General features: G+C 39.0%; 1 protein-coding gene across 2 annotated transcripts in view; it reads left to right on the top strand.

Annotated features, from left to right (window-relative positions):
- The window catches only part of ABHD5 (abhydrolase domain containing 5, lysophosphatidic acid acyltransferase), a 36,934-nt gene that overhangs the window by 598 nt on the left and 19,518 nt on the right, over positions 1-16,818 (top strand). The window contains exons 1-2 of one of the 2 annotated variants that reach the window (XM_075083320.1): positions 4,706-4,762; positions 16,529-16,614. In XM_075083320.1, coding sequence (XP_074939421.1) covers positions 16,605-16,614 — 10 coding nt within the window. In that variant the 5' untranslated portion in view covers positions 4,706-4,762; positions 16,529-16,604. Of the gene's footprint in view, positions 1-4,705; positions 4,763-16,528; positions 16,615-16,818 lie in introns of those variants that run through there. The other variant, XM_075083319.1, reaches the window with a different exon arrangement.

Here is a 16,818-nt window from a genome sequence, read left to right as displayed (position 1 = left end):
GCTTCGTGGTTCCCGGCCCAGCTGTTGTTATTGCCCACCCGCCCGGACGTGTACGTACGCGTTTCGCTGTCGTCTTTGTTTTGGCGTACGTACGCGCTCTTACTGTTATCTGCCCTTTGCACCACGGAGCCCAGTATGCACACGCCTGTATACGCTGCTGCCCTGTGCTTTTGTGTGCCTCTGCACCTTCACCTGTACGTACACATATCGGGTCTTCTCATTCCACCTGTTTATACGCTCACTTAGATGTAGAGCGGGCAGTAAGGCTTGTCAGCCTCTCTGCAACTCTGTCATCGTTATTCTGTGTAATCCTTGATGCAAAGCAGATGACAGCACATCTTTAAATTGTAAACCTGTACGCTGTTGCTCTACCTTCTCCCTTTTCTAGTACTGTATGCCTACCTCATTTCCAGCTATCTTTACTAACCTTTTCTTTCCTTTTGCTATCACAAGGAATTCACATCCACCAAAATAACTCCTCAGGCATAAATTATCCTGCCCCTGTTCTTAATATATATCCCTAATACTTGTTTGTAACAACTCACACCCTCAATATATGACTTCATTATAGCTATCAATCATTATTCTACCTGAAATTACATAGTTCCACACTATGTCTTTTGCCTATGTACACTCAAATGGTTCCATAATAACCAAGTTACTAACCAGTGGTATGCTTTTCTTCCATTTGCATGTTCTTTACCTGGGTATGCCTTCTCATACCTTCTCTTTCAGTGTATGTTTTATTTCTTGTACACTTCAGCTTCCAGTACAGACCCTTCCATTGCCCCCAAATATATTGTCTGCACTCCTTTATTCCACTATAGAATAATACAGTCATCTTGTCTCTGAGTCTGTTCACCAAACATACTTCATAGGTTTGCTGGTCACTTACCTCCTAGTTTTTTCCATCATATTTTCTGGTTCTAGTCCCAAAAAATACTCTATCAGAAAATATCTAGCTGTGCTGTAGTCACACCAGTGCTCTATCCCTTCTGCCGTGTGTAAATGTGCATTGTATGCATTGTTTACGTGAATTTTTCTTATTTCTCCATCCTTTAAATATCAGGTGGTGTTTCTCATTGCTGATTGCTTTGGCCCTCAAAAGCTAATTTCATGCATTCTCTTCATCTCACTTCACTCATATTTAAATCTTGTGTTATTTTGAGAAATTTCACTTAAAATTCTTTAGCTACATGCATGAAAATCAAGCTGTGCATTCATAACTTCATATCAAGGATGCTGCTGTTTGCATGTTGTCATGTGTCTGTTCTGTTATCTTTCAAAACTATCTGCATTCTTAGTCTTTTTCTCTTTTTAGTCCTTTTTCTGACTTCTGGCATTGGTATTTCTTCTTGCATATTTTGCGACTCTGCCAGCTCAATCTGACCAGAACTGGACTATCCATCTTTTCCAAACTTTCCAAACTTCCTGTTATACCTTATATATACACACACACACAGAGGTGTGTGTATATGTATACCATATATACGCAGCGTTCTCTTACCAAGCCATATAAACTTCAAAGGCTTCCCTTTCAAAGCACTATGCAGTTTTGTCTATTCTGTAACCCTGTGCTCTCCTACTTTCCTCAAACATAAAATAGCTTTTAAAAATAATCTTCCCCCTCACCCCACCTTCTGCAACATTACCTGTTTGTAACTACAGTCCCCTCCTTGGTTCTGTGTTCTTGCTGACCCATTCGCATACCTAACATATGCATCATTTGTAAAGCCTCTTGTTGATGGTTTATGGGTTTTCTAAGAGTCTTAAAATAGCTCTGCCTCAGCCTGATTTTTTTTTTTTTTGTATGTTCATTCAGCGCATTAGCCTGAACTGTATTAACTGGCTGGTTTGGTCACATGGAGTGCTGAGTGCTGCCCAGACAGTGCCAAGTGCCCTCAGCTTCAGTAGCCTGTTAGGGTTGCAGGGTTGTAACTCTAGGTGATCTGGACATAGGGTTGGTAATCGCAGGCGGAATTTTCAAAAGGATTATGAGAAGTTCCTCATCGTGGTTTACTCAGCTGGATAGCTTTTAGTGGGGTTTGATTTTTCAGGATGTTGGCAGTGAGTGTCCTCCTTCTGAACCTCAGGCCATTTGATGTGAAGTCTTTCAGAGTAAGTCCTCCCAGTTCACTCAAGACTTCTAAGAACAAAATCTCGTTGTTCTTTTCCATGAATTCAGAAAGTGCATTAGCTTTGGTGAAATCTTAGTGCTGCAGGTTCTTAGTGCTTTTATTGGTCTAACGCTAGTCAAAATTAGCATTTCTTCATCTTTTCAAGTCGAGCCAAGGTAGGTACCCAGGAGAAGTTTTTAAATGAGTGAAATATGTTAAAAGTATTTTTGGATTTCAAACTCCATGGCAGTGAGAGGAAGAGTTATGAAATACCATCAAAACCCTGGATTAAATTGTTAGTGACAGGTGTATATACAAAGAATAAATATGAAGTTTACTTGATATTGAAAAAAAAAGTGTGACTCAACTTGTTATGCAACGTGCTCAGTTTGTTGAAATCTGGTAACTCTAAGCGTGGTGAAAACAATAGCAGTGGCTCAGTTACTTTCTAGAAGATCTCAGCTGAAAGATACTCGTGACATTGTCCTAACTTTGAATGAGAAGATGAAGACCAAAACATTTGTTTAGTTAATCATGGAAGAGATTGCTTGGTTAACGTGTCACCTGCTAATGATATCCAAACCTCTCCACAGCCTTGGACCTTCTCCGTATGAGTTTTAGATGTAGACTTCTGCCTGTGAGGCAGACAGCCTAGCCTTTTGCCAGTATTGAATTCACTTATACTTATTCTGGACTCAGTAGGACTGCTTATGGCTTGTAATATAACTAGTAAGAGCAGCTACTAAATGTATGTGTGTATATATATGGGAAGAAAACCCCAAAACAGAATTCTGGGTTTTTTCCCCTCTGAGATAAGTGGAATAGCTTTCTTTAAAACAAAAATTTTAAGAGATATGCATTTATGAGCCCACATCAAATTGCTTGTAAGTGTCCTGTAGTCTCACAGAATAATGGGTTGGAGTAATAGGTAAGAAATTACACTGCAACAACAGCAATCACAATTACTTTTGTATTGTCCTTCAAGCTTGTTTGTATTACAGAATTCTTAGTATAATCAAACAGCTAACTTCAAAATTAATGAAAGAGGAATAGTTTATTAGGCTTAATAGAGTCTATGCCTGCCTGTTAGTAGGATAGTTCACAGGTGTGTCATAGTGGTATGTTAAAGTGTAATATTACAGCATGAAGGGACACTTTCAGCTCAGAATTTTTGCTTCATTTTTGCTCATTACATCATCTGGGTTTTACAGCAAGCTGAGTGGGTAGGCTGCTGAAAGCAGGGATCTGCTTGGTTTTCTTTATGAAACGAGGCTATTTCTAAGTGCCTTTCCTATAGCACAAGTGACTGACAGCGGGTCTGGGACGTACAACTTGCATTTTTTACAGAGCAAGAGAGACAAAGTACAGTGTGGTAAGCATGTGTGGGAAAATATTAAATGACATTTCCTTCCTCTTTTCTGATTTTGTCTTTTTCACTGGCAGAGTTGTGTCAGTCATAGCTTCAGTGCTTAATGCCTTTTGCATTGCATTTGTGCACTCGTCTAAAAGTATACGTATGAGCGGGTTTTCAGGCATTTATAGGATTGCTTCAAACAATTTTCCTGTCCTTGTATAAATTGCAGAAGGGAAAGTCAGTGGTGATCAGGAAGATCTCTCTTCTCTCCCCCAACATATAGTCAAGGGAGAGAAGAGGGCAAAATATAATAGGGCTATCTTCTCGTTCCAGTGGCAGAAGATAGATGGTCATGGCGGTGTGGTCGTGGCCTTGTGCCTGGACTGGGAAGAATCTTGTCTAAATGTTCCCGTGAGAAGCTTGATTAAACACTATAAGAGATAGGACAGTAATGTTCAGCTTCTCCCAGCTGGCAACCATAGGCAAACATTATGGAAAAAGGTTAAAAAAATGCAGTGTGTGTATAGAAGTAGATGATCTGTTCATCTCTTTTTACTTGGTTTTGACTACTCTTTGGATTCTCTTGCTTGTGGGTATTCTTTGACTTAAGCTTAGGACAGAGATTCAGAGGAGAGTTTCCTATTTAATTTCTTTTTATTTGCTTCACCCATTTCACACTGGTCCTCCGTGATTATATGTGATGTATTTACCTTTGTGAAGGGCATTTTTTAGATTTCAGGTAGACCCATTTATACATTTTCAAGCTTCCTCAGCTTAGCAGGAAATTAGATGGCAGAATTGATGGCAAGATGTCACTGAAGAACTTGATCAAGATCTGTTCATGAGGTGACAGTGAGGCCCCCGGACTTCCTTTCACAGTTTAAAAACAAACCAAGTAAAACTAGGGTGTCCCATACATTTCATTCATTTAAGTCAGCAAATACATTTGTGATTCTTCAGATAATTCTTGAGTTCTTTGTAGTTCTTTACAGTTCCTAAGGGAGACTGCTTTAGGAAACATCATCTAGAGGTTTGAATGCCACCGGTGAGACATGGGTAAGCTGAGAGGTTTTCTCCTCCATTCTTTCTGAAACTTGTTCTTATGTTAGATGGTAGGAGGAAAGGCCATACTGACGTCCTCGAGGGAAGTGTGGAAGGTGTCCCCCTCTCTTCGAGCAGCAGGACATCCTCTCAGTTGCTCCTTTCCAGTGGCCTGTGGAAATGCTGGTTGCCGCCATCGGTGAAGCACCATTCGAGTGCATGGTTTCTGCTGCTGCAGCTGGGCATGCAGGTGATCCCATGCTATGTGTGCTTCACGCTTTGTGTATGCAGTAGATGGACATAAATTTTTATGGATACCGTCACTAGAGAACAGACGCTTTCAGTGTCTGACCTGAAGGTTTCCACTGCCTCCCGTAGAAGATCCTGCTCTCCTTCAGTGATTACCTGGCCAAGCCATCTGCTATGACAGGAATCCCCCATTAAAAAAAAAATCGTCTGACAACTTATAAGCGATGCAGCTCAAGTCTTTAAAGTAAAATACGAGAAGTGGAGGGATGAAGATAGTAATTACCTAGTAGCTTTTAATTTACATTTAATATGTTACTGGGTGGGGAGCGGTAAGGCAGGTTAAAGAGACAGCATTAGAAAATTTGCTACTAATTGTGTGGGTCAAGTGGAAGCTTTCCCAGTATCAAGCAAAGACTCTACTACAGAAGTTGTCAGAGTAGGATTAGGGTACCTGTGAGTGAGGGTGGTTGTAGCCCCAGTGGAAATTGGAGTCATAAATCCAAAGGGGCAACTAGCTGTAGGGTTGCCATCATGTTGATGACTATGGGTCATTGGAGAACACAAGCTTTAGTCAGTATTGCATGCATTTGGGTATATTCAAAGCCTTTTAGAGCCTGTTAGGGGACTGGTAGGCCCACTTAGAGACCTACCCCTCCGAAAGGGACCAGTGTCTGTGCCAGGAGGATCTCTGACTTTTCTAGGAGAATCTGAACAACTTTTTCAAATGTTAAATTATTAAAGCATCTTTTCTCTTCCCTCTTATATAGTGGTTTATTAAGATTGCTTGTTGAGAAAATTTTGATTCTCATGTTTCATAACTTTTGAGTATGTATTTGCAACTCTACATTCTTTCAGGATAGGTTTTTGTACATGATTTGTATTGTGACAGCCAGAGAGAAGAGGGCATGGGAGGAAAGGTGAGCATCTGTGTTTGCATTGGCTCTGAAAGATCCATATGAGAAGCTGAACAGCAGGAGAGAGGTCAGTGGAGAACAGAGATTTGTGAGTCAGTGAAGCTGTGTAAGGGAATGAGGTCAGTCTGGAATAAGGTTAAGAGGGTGAAAGAGGAGGATTTTAAGTGACACCAAGAAAACATGGTGAGGAATGGCAGAGGAGGAGGGTGCTCTGAATGAGTTGTAAGAGAAAACGCAGGATCATAGGAGACTACAGAAAGGAGGGGAAGATACAGGCATAAAAATGCATTCTGTAACAAAAGATGCAAGAGTGCTTATTACCATTGAGCAAGTCCACTAATATGTTGAAGTAAGAAAGAGAAGGGTATTGCAGTGAAGAAAAAAAAAAAAAAGAAACAGGGTGGGTAAGTGCTAGCAGACCACTGTATAATATTTTTTCTTGATTACATTTAGTAAGTGTCATACTGACACTAAAGGCTTATTAATTATACCGTACCTTTCTGTAAGGGGATGCAAGGGCTTTCTAGACCCATTTAACTTCTTAACTATTTTTAAGACTACTTATGCTTCCTCGGCATCTAAAGCATTTGTAGTGTAGGCATGTACACAAAACAGTCTGTTAGGAAAAGGGTTGTGCACTTCTTAGGTTTTCCAGGAAGTGGAAATGAGGCTAAACAGGTCAAAACATTGAATACCAGTTCTTGAAGCTTGACACAGGTAACTGTTGGTCACCGTAGGTGACTATGATAATGGAATACAACATAAAAGCTGTTCTGATGATCTGGAGTGAACCACCCCATCTTCAGTGTGTATTCACACTGAAGTATGAGTGGGGCTTTTTTATAGCATGTTTGGAACCAAGGGAAATAATCAAGTGCATTACATAGTCTTTTATCTGTGTTCTTATATGGCTCCTTATGGAAAAATGAGAACATCCATCTCCTATTTAAGTTGGGATCTGAATTATGTATAATACACTATGGAATATAAACAAGAGATAAGTGGGGTAGAGCCTGCGGCAATAGTGCAGATTTATGAGAGGTGCCTGTTGCATGTGCGTTCTGTTTTTGTCCTGTTTGGTGGAACTTGGGGACAGTCTGAAATGCAGACCTCTGTCATGGTAGGTATGAGAAGGCCGACAAGGTTTAAACAAGGTTGAGGTTATGCAATACCTGAAGGGCAGCAGAAGTACATCAGTCAGTGAATAAAGAAAATGAAAGTAGTAGAAAGTTATGCAGCATCCGAAGGGCACCAAGAGGAAATTTTCATTTTCTTCATTTTAACTATGCTCTTCTTCAAAAGTCCTTAATGTAATGTGCAATGCATTGTTTGTAATAAAAAAAACCCCAAACACTTAACAGCTGTTGGAAAGCCGAGTTCTATCAGACATGAGTTACTGTGGAGGAGGCAGGGGGATTGTAGGTCCTCAGGTGTACCTAACCTGTGTTACACATGGGATCTCTGTGACAAGGTTGAGTAGTTTTAGTGGGACTGTGCAGCTCCCTCCTTTCCTCTGATTCTTTACCTTTGTATTCTGTTTTCTTCCATACCTGGTCTTTAGTTACCAATACAATTTTTCTCTTGATTGTGTTTGATTTTAGCTTTTAAATCAAAATATAAAATAATGGGTCCTTGGAAGAGATGGAAGGAAATAACCAAGGGCTTTCTTAGCTGGTTACTGTTAGGAGTTAGTGAACTGCAGAGTTTTTAAGGGGAAATGCCTGTATGTTAGATTTGTTGTAAGTTAGGGAGGAACAGTGTTTCTGAAAGCTTGTTAGAACTAATTAATTCCCTGCTCTGTAGCATATTTGTGGCCTGACTGTAACCTGACTGTAGAGAAGACTCTGTGACGTTTTGAAGGATGGTAGGACACTGCCCTTGTTTGTAGATTTGGAACCTATGTAGCAGCAAACTGTAATAGAAATAGGTAATAGCTGTATGACTACATGCATGGTTTCTCCATTATTGCACACGTGCTTAATGGTGTCTTGCATTAGGTGCTAACACAGGTACTTTGTAAGCAATGTGAGTGTTGCAGGTTAAGGTGGCAATCCACAGATAAACTTCATTCTTGTGGTACATACTAAAAAAGCACACGTCCTGAAATGGACACCTTTGGGTACAGCTAGAAAGGGGATTGAAGAAAGGACAAAAACCTATAAAAAGGCTATGTATGGATAAAAAAATAATGAAAGGCAATGGTAGGAGATGGAGAAGAAAATGAGGAGGGGGCCACAATGATGCAAGGTGTGCAGCAAGGCGTACCTGTGGCTGAGGTTTAGCATGGGAGGAAACAGAATTGTTGGTCCTCTCCACTGCCTGAATGCTCAGGTTGCTCAAATGAATTTAAGTAACACAGTAAACTTCAATATCACTAAAACAGCCAGGAAATGCTCATTGGTTATGGATTCACATTCATTATTTATATTCTCAGGTTAGTTTTGATAAGTGATAGTCCTGTGTAGCGCTGTTAATATAGACAGTAATAAAATTTGCTTCTGAATTTTTACATTAAATCTAACGTTGAATGATCTGAATACAGAGTTCAAGATGCAGTAAATACATGAGGAATGCATTGTTTTTACCTCTGACCTAGTGTAGCAATATTCTGCAATAACCTATCATGGGCTTTTTGTTGGAATGAGGCTGATGTACATTACACTTCCTAGAAATATTATGCAGAGGTTTTGAAAACATTCTGTTTTAATGTTACTGAAGTATCCAAGAGTTTCACAACATTTAATTGCATGGAATGTCTTGGCTTGAAACTCATCTAAACAGAACTTTATAGGAAGGATCATAATGTTATCTGGGGGGAAAATGGTTTCCTTTTTAACCTATTACAGCAATTTCATAGATTGTTTTTTCTTTGTCACCTCATGAAAATGATAAACAGAGACTTGTTAAAGGATTGAGTTTTTTTGTTCCCATAACATATTCCTAACTCTTGCTTCTGGGTCTTGCCTCTTTAGCGTGCTCCTCAAGGTCTTTCCCTGAGGATTACAACATTTTTAGTCTTTTCATGCAGTGATTATGAAGTGGAACATGGAATGTTTTTTTTCTTCTCCTGATGTTTGTCTGCAACTGCCAGAGCCCAATTTTTGTCCTAGGAACATCTCATTCAAATTGTTGTGGTTACTACATCTGACTTCTACTGTACATACAGAAGCTCTGCCCCGGACATACAGCCTTTGCAATAACAATTACTGTACATAGATTGTGTATGCTTGAATGATTCTGACTGTATTCATTATTCTCAGAAAACTGAAGCGCTAGAGAACGTGCTGCACTTTGGCAACAGGAATTAAGGACTACAAGGACTCCTAAAATTGGTTACGCTCTTAAAGTTCTCATGAAACTGTATCCTGAGCCTTGTTCCTGAGACATCCGTGCCCAGTTAAATCCAGACTGACTGAGGTCATGGTTATATGTTACTGTCTGTCAGTGGCAGCTCTGACTTAAAAGCTTGCCGTCCTCCACCTTGCCTCACTGGTGTATCTGCTGGTAGCAGGATGGCCTGAGATTCAGGCATTACATCACCCTGTTTACCGCATACTGACACCAGCAGGAATAAAAATGCAGAAGTAGGGTGCTTCTCAGAGTTGGCCTACACACAGATTTCTCTGTGTTTTATCTTTCTCGTTTTGAAAATTGTCTTTCCCTGACTTAACAGGCTAACACTGAATATCAACTGCAGTCAACTACTTCTGTCAAAGGTTTAAGTCTAATATGTACTTATTTGCTGCATCTTGTTCTGTTTCATGCAGAGCACATTGCTTCCACGTGAGAAACATATTTTTGTGTTTTCCTAAACTTTCCAAATTTGATCAGGAAATTTGAGTCCTCTTCCATGCTAATCAGTAATGTATTCTGTCATTTTCTAATGAAACGTGCTTTGCTTTATAGTTTTCACTTCATTTTATAATCAATAAGATCTCACTGTTATATTCGTATTTATTCTTTGAGCATTTAACTTGGTCTTAGAGAATGTATTTTATTTACTTCTTTACATTAAAACTTTCTCCACCCCAATTTTACCTCTCATAGCAAGATTTCTGCTTTAAACTAGTACCAAGCTTGAATGTGTAATTTTCTTGGATTTTACATTATTACAGTTGTTGAAATGCTAAAGAGACTGCTGGCTTGTCTGAAACCATATAGGAGAACTTGAACCTGTTAATAAAATTAAATCCACAAAGATTAAGTGGCATCCTGATTTTAGTGGTACTACTTTGTGTTTTAAACTTCTTATCACTATTAATCATTTAATGTTGTGTTACCAAACAGAAAAATGTTATCAAATTCGATTCAGAGATCTGCAGTTTCAATATATAATAACTTTAAAACTTTCTTGAGTTGAAAATAGTTGCTACTTCTAAATCTCTTCAAGTTTACTTTTCAATTTGTTGGAGTTTTAGAAACATGTTTTCTTGTTCTTTCGCTCACTAGTTTGAAATAGGTTTATTGCATTTTTCTCAAGTATTTTTTTTCCCAGTGGTTTGTTAAATAACCTACATTCAACAGAAATTCGCCTAGGAGTAAATAGAGAACAAGATGGAACTTAGGTATAGTGGATGCTGGAAAGAAAAATATTTTCTTTACTTAAGTAGTAGATTTTTTTGTAATAGTGTCGCTGGTGAATGTTAGACTCATTAATTCTTGCCATAATCAGTCATGTAAACAGCGCTCAGTATTCTGGTGTTGCAGGCCATTAAATTAATGAAATGGGAAAGGAAAAGTTTATTATAACTCATCTCTATCTTGGGCATAAATTAGCCAGATGTAAACCTTCTACTTTTCTCTGACATTTTGACACTCAGTCCTATTTGATTGTGTCATCCTTGACTGTTTCTTTTGCTTGGTATTGTTTCAGTTTATTACCTGTAAACTTGAAATTTAGTAACCAAAAATAGAACTTGCTCTGAAAACTTGGTGGTATTGACAATAGAAGAAGCCACATCCTACTTACCTCTAGGTTTTGTGTAGACTACTGCTGATGCTGAGGAACATGCAGAAAACATTCAGTAAACAGACTTATTTCCACTGTTCCTCTTAAAAAAAAAAAAAAAAAAAAATGAAGAACGTAAAAGGGTATCTCTAGTTATTTCACTTAAGCATCCATCCAAACAAAATCTTATGTTCATGAAAGAGTGTTCTTAGAGCATTATAGTAAAACAGTTTTACTTTTAAGATTGACACTTTGCTCTAAATTTGGTGTCTTGACCAATTGCCCCATTAGGAATACCTGATACTCCTTTTCACTCCTCCTATTTTGCCCATTATTAGTATTTCTATAACAATTGAAGGGCCTAGTGAGTCGCTTTTCCCTGCGGGTCGTTGCTTCATTCTTTTAATTATTGATCTCTTTTGAGTGTTGCTTATTAATACACAATAGTATTCAAGTATTTAGGGTTTCTTTTGATAAAATGCTGAGCACTCTAACCTCAATTCAGTAGAACACTTGTATATATGACTAGTTTCCTTGAAGTACAATGCTTAAGTGTTTTTACGTGATGGGGTTATGTGAGACCTTAGAAGAGTAGGACTTAGGATGCTTATCATATTTAGATTTCAACACATTGGCAGTTCTGAATTCCTTTGCTAGCCCACTACTTCAAAAATACTTTATGTGGAAACAAGATGGGAGAGTCTGAGCTGTCTTTCCATTAGCTTACCCTTGTTCTTCTGTTACAGTGCAAGATTCTTTTAATCTGGGGCTAGCTTGAATCGATGGATGTTTGTAACTGCCGTGCCTGCTGGATGGCCCTGAAAATCACAATGCCATTCCTCTTGGTGCTGGGCAGAGGAGGTACAACAAATCCTCTGCATTAATTTGATTTTGTTTCCTTCCTTATAAATAGCTGGAATTAATTCTGAGAGTCAGGAGAGGAGAGGGTTAGGGTTTTTGAAAGATCAGCTTGATTCTAATAAGATTTAAGGGTAAAGCTTGAAATGGTTTACCAGTGAGTTCTCTTAGTGTTTCAGCTTTTTAAGTTTTTGAGCATGTTCCCTGGCTAAAACCTTGCTGGTTTGCCACCTTGTCTTCACAAATTCGATTAAAAATATTAAATATGTTCATTTGCTGAGAGGAAGACAAAAACATATACGCAGCTCTGGTGTTTATGCATTCACTTACATTCCTGTAATCCTTTGCTTGTTTTTGTGTAGTTGTATACCCTGTGCTCTGACTTCCTAGTGATGTCATTTTTAAGTCCAAATAATCTTCATGACATGGAGGGTCTACTCTCCACACTTCTGTCACTGATATATGTTACAGCACGTGTGTCTTGGTCTATATTGGGAGTTTTGGTTACCTTACCAACTTCAAAATTCTTAGTGAAAAGCTGATTTTTATATTCAGTATTGTAGAAAAATCTCTGCATGTCCTGCCTCAGTGGGTCAGCAATTTTTGACAAATAATCATGTAGCAAATGGCATTGCTTTCATTTATGCTGATTTAGTGGAGTTCTGATGCTTACAGGTTTTTTTTTTTTTTTTGCTTTTTGGCCATGCAGGCCTTGCATAAATTATTACAGCTAGCTCTACAGTGGTGGTGTACATGGGGAAATAACCTCTGTTGAACGATTTTAAACTTAATACATCTTGTAAGCCATGTGTTCATATAACTCTAATGTGCGTAAGTCACTTCTCAAGCTCACAATTTAGAGAATAAGCTCCACATATGTACATGTATGTCTCCTAGATAGTTATAAGCAACTTCTGCTGAACATTCATTGAACGTGTTTATATGATAGAGCTTCATTTTTTAAATCCACATTACAAGCCAGAAGTCAGACTATTCAGCTGTTTTGAGCGCATACCTCAGTGTTACAATAGATGTTTTAAATTCTTCAGTGTTATCAAAGCTTTCATGAGCTTATTGTGGAGTGTGTCAAATTTGTAACTAGCTACAGATCCATCAGTTGTCTTGCACATAATGAATTCTCACCAAGCTAAATAGGATTGGTGTAGCTGACAGAATGGTAGCACCTGAATTATGTATTTGCCATGTTCTTCACCCAGTTTGACCTAATTAGTGGAGGTGGATGGGTGGGTCAGGTTCACTATACCTCTGCCTCTACTTGATCCTCAGTTCTTTTGAAAGTTACCCTCAGGCAACTTAAGCTGTGCTGTGACAGCAAGTTCTTGATTCAAATTAATGTGCAAGCAGCTAAGGTAAAGCAGTATTATCCTTAGTTACATTTTACACAATATTAAATTATTATTTACTCCTTAGATGTCTAAAGATAGTAATCATTATTTATTTTTAAATATTTATTTATGTTTATCCTTTCTTATGCTTGGACCCAGGGAGACAAGACACTTGCTCCAACCAGCCAACCTGTTAGGTCCTGGCTGGTGGCTTGGCCCCTGCGCGTAGTGGTCGCAGCTCCACATTGTCAGATGTCTGTGCCTGTGTCCCTTTTGTTTTCTTTATTTATTACTGTATTTGGTTGTCAGCATAGGCTACTGACGGTCTCGCTAATCTTCTAGCCTTACGCTAATCACCTTGACTTTCTCCATATCTAAGGCCGTTCAGTGGGCGTCTCTGGGGCTTTCCTTTATCTGGTCTCCTGGGCCAGACATCTTACAAGAAGTGTGGATGTCTGCTGGCAGAGACAGGGACTTCTCTGAATGCACTGCAGGTCAGCAGCCCCACACCCGCTGGCCTCTGATTTTTCTGGCCTTGAGTACTCCAGACTTTTTCAGGTGGCTGTGAAAAGTGTAACTGACCCCAAATAGGAGGTGCGAGGAAGTGCCTATGGCATCCTCTGCCCTGCTGATTATTGCTTATTTTGGCATGGATGTGCACACTGGCGCATGTTACTGCATGGCCACAGATGAATATACATGTTAAATTCCACTAGTTACATGCCTTGGTAATTTGACAAGTAATGCCCATGTGTACAATCAGTATAAAAATGATAGAAATTTGGTCTGTCAGTTGCCAGGTTTATTTCACAATTTTTGATATAGCAAGCAGCTAAGCCCAGTGGGTTTCATAACTCCTCAAAATACAAGATTCCACTGTTGAGTTTTCTTTTTGTAAAAAGGAAGATGGAAATGAGTGTCGGGGAAGTGGTGGGTGATGAGAGCAGAGTGGGGTCTGCCGCTTCTGGCAGTGGGCAGCTCGCTTAAAATGAAACTTACCCCTTTCATTACAGTGAAACTACTGCTGAAATCTTTAGTTTTCTTTCAGATCTTATCTCCATTGCTGGTGAGCATACTGTCTTGAAAGGTCCATTGCTTCTTTTCTGACAGAGCTCTTCTAACTTTATATCACAGAAATAAATATTATATGCCACGTAAGAAATCGACGTTCTTGTGTGCATTCAGAAGCCACATTTAGCACAGATGTACAAAAGAAATTATACAGCCATGCTATAGTCTTGCAAAGCTATCAGAGAAATGATGCAAACAGATTTAATATTTGATTGTTCTCCACATGCGGGAAACATCTAGCAATGTGGTAAATCATTTTTGGAAGAGGGGGGGGAACCAAATGATTAGGTCTTGAATACGGATAACTAGTATTTTCTTTCTAAGATAACTCTTCTAGAAAGTGATCACTTTTTTTTTTGTCAGAAAGACTTCTTCACTTGTTCTTTTAGTTCAGCAAGTACAGGACGACTGAATTGTGAACATAATTTTTATTTTAAGCATTGCAGCTTGCTGTGACTGTATTTGTCAGACTGTACCTGTATGTGATTCCTCTTCTGAATTAAAATCTCAGTATTTATAAACAGTACTGATAACTAATAAAAGAAAGAGCGGACATCTACGTTACAACTTTCCCATTCTGATACAAGTCTCTACATGGTTTCCTGAGTATCCAGGTGTCTCCCTAAGACTGGAAAATGTAATTCTGGTATTGTGAACTGTAGATCTAATTTTTATTTCATTGCGGTCATACCTCTGCACTGTCTTCAAGTTGACATGTTGCAGCTATATATTTCTATTAAAAAAAAAAAAAAGAAACAAACCAACTTTAAAGAAGTTTCTTTGCTAAATCAGTGGTTTTGCCAAGAAGAAACACTGCATATAATTTTGGCTTGGGGGAAATAGTGACTGGGTTTTGTGCTTCTGACCTAAGAGTTATGAATGAAAGTGCCTAGTTCAGCATATAACTTAGCAGAAAGTTAGCTCAGAAGGGTGGTGACATACGTATTGTTTAATAATTTACCAGAGTAATTAATAACATTGAACACAATTAGTGATACTGTTAAACTCAATTTCACAGTTATTTGCTGGCGAAATTGCTTTTGGTTGGTGCCAGCTTTTACCTCTTAAAAAAAACCTTACTTTTAAATAAATGTGTGTAGATTAACGTGGAAGCAAAACATCTGGATGCCTGTTCTTGTAAGATGCTGAGTTCCTTAATTTCTTAGGTTGTATGAGGACATGGCACAGAAGGACATACAACTGCCCCCTCCCAGTCCCTCAGTACAGCATTATAACGATTTCCATGGTCTGGTGTTTTAGGAAGGTTATTTACAGAACAACCAGACATCCATGTGTTTCTTAGAGGAGTAAATAATACTGAATAGCAATGGGCATGGGTGACTGGATGATTAATCCTTTTTGATCAGGTATGGTTTGGGTGTTTTTTTTCCTTCGTAACCCCTAATGTGTTTCTATGAATCCTAATAAAGCTGCTTGTGATTGCATTGTGCATCCCCAGAAAACCTTCCATGTTGTATCATAAACTTAAGTAGTTATGCAGCTGGAGTAGCTCAGCCCCTTAAAAAGGTGGGGAGAAGGTCCTTTGGATAAAGAACTTGGGGGGGCAGATCTGTAATTTGTTGTGGATACTCTGAAAAATTGGACATTAGTAACCTTACAGTCTTTTAACATTAATTGTTGTACAACTAATACTCACAGTGTTCAGTCTTGTCAATACTGTAACTAACTGGAAAGCAGTTCAGTGGAGGAAAAAAGTGCTAAAGACACTATGTCAATTGTGAATTTGGTGGCCAAATCCTCTTCCCTGTGAGGCATGGTCTGGGGTCCTACAGTAGCAGCCTTTTCACTGGTAGTCTGAGCCACTGCAGAACAGGTGAGAGAGTGGAAAAGAGGATTCCGTCTCGAAAACAAGGGATAAATTGGCACCCAGGAAGAGCTGTATGCAATTGCTGTGTCCTTTGAAGCACTGTCGGTGAAGCAATGCTGCTAGCTGAGTCATTCCCCCTGCTCAAGCTAGGTCAAGCTAGTGCTACCAAGATAGTAACTGACAGCTGGAAAAGCAGCTTCTGTTGGGGCAATTGAAATTGCTGTTTTGTTTTCCTCTGGGACTTTGTTTCCAAGTTGGTAATGAAGGCCCTAGCTTTTTGCTTTGCTAGTATAAACCTGCTTGTTTTTCACTTTTTAAATTCATCTAGTGTGTCAGTCAGTTTGGGTTAGGCTGGCGAGTGCACTGTTTATTGCTTTTTTGGAAACAGTAGGTTCATGCAAGGTAATGTGTGTGCAGGCAGACTTCCAAGGGAACTTGAGAGGAGGCTGGAAACCCCAATGATTATGTTATATACCCTGCCAGGTTTGTCTGGTTGATGTGAGGGCTGACGTCTCCAGGTTCTTAGAAGCCTGCTCTGACGGAGATAGATCAGTACACTCTGATAAGGAACACGCCGTGGAGAAACAGCACGCTATTTGAAGAATGCCCCTGATGGTGACACCACTTTATAAAAGTCAGGAGGAAGTTAATTCCCTCCCACTGCACACTCCTGCGCTGCATGGCGTGTAATTTACATGGGTTCTTTTATGAAGAGCAGCAAAAGAAATGTCTTCAAAGCATCAAATGGTGCTAAAAATTACCATCTTGCTCAAGAGATTTTCATTCTGTATTGCTGTTGCAGGTTAGGATGGTTATTCAGCTGGCTTCCTGCTTGGTGTCCCACGTCACTGCTGCACCTTAAAGAGGCTGAGGACAGAATGCTAAAATGTAAGTCTTTGGTTTTTAATAAGATTTATAGATATAACTACATTTTCTATAAATATACATTGAATATAATCAAAGAATTTTAAAACACGGCTTTACACTGTGATGCATTAAACAGGTTTAGAATTGGATTTTCATTGTTCCCTTATTTAGATATTTGGTTGTAGGCTCTCCTTTGAAAGGGAGCTTCTATATAAAACAGTGGTT

The sequence above is a fragment of the Phalacrocorax aristotelis genome, chromosome 2, assembly GCF_949628215.1.
Source record: "Phalacrocorax aristotelis chromosome 2, bGulAri2.1, whole genome shotgun sequence".
Taxonomy (NCBI): domain Eukaryota; kingdom Metazoa; phylum Chordata; class Aves; order Suliformes; family Phalacrocoracidae; genus Phalacrocorax; species Phalacrocorax aristotelis.
This window is presented reverse-complemented; position numbering and strand designations above follow the sequence as displayed.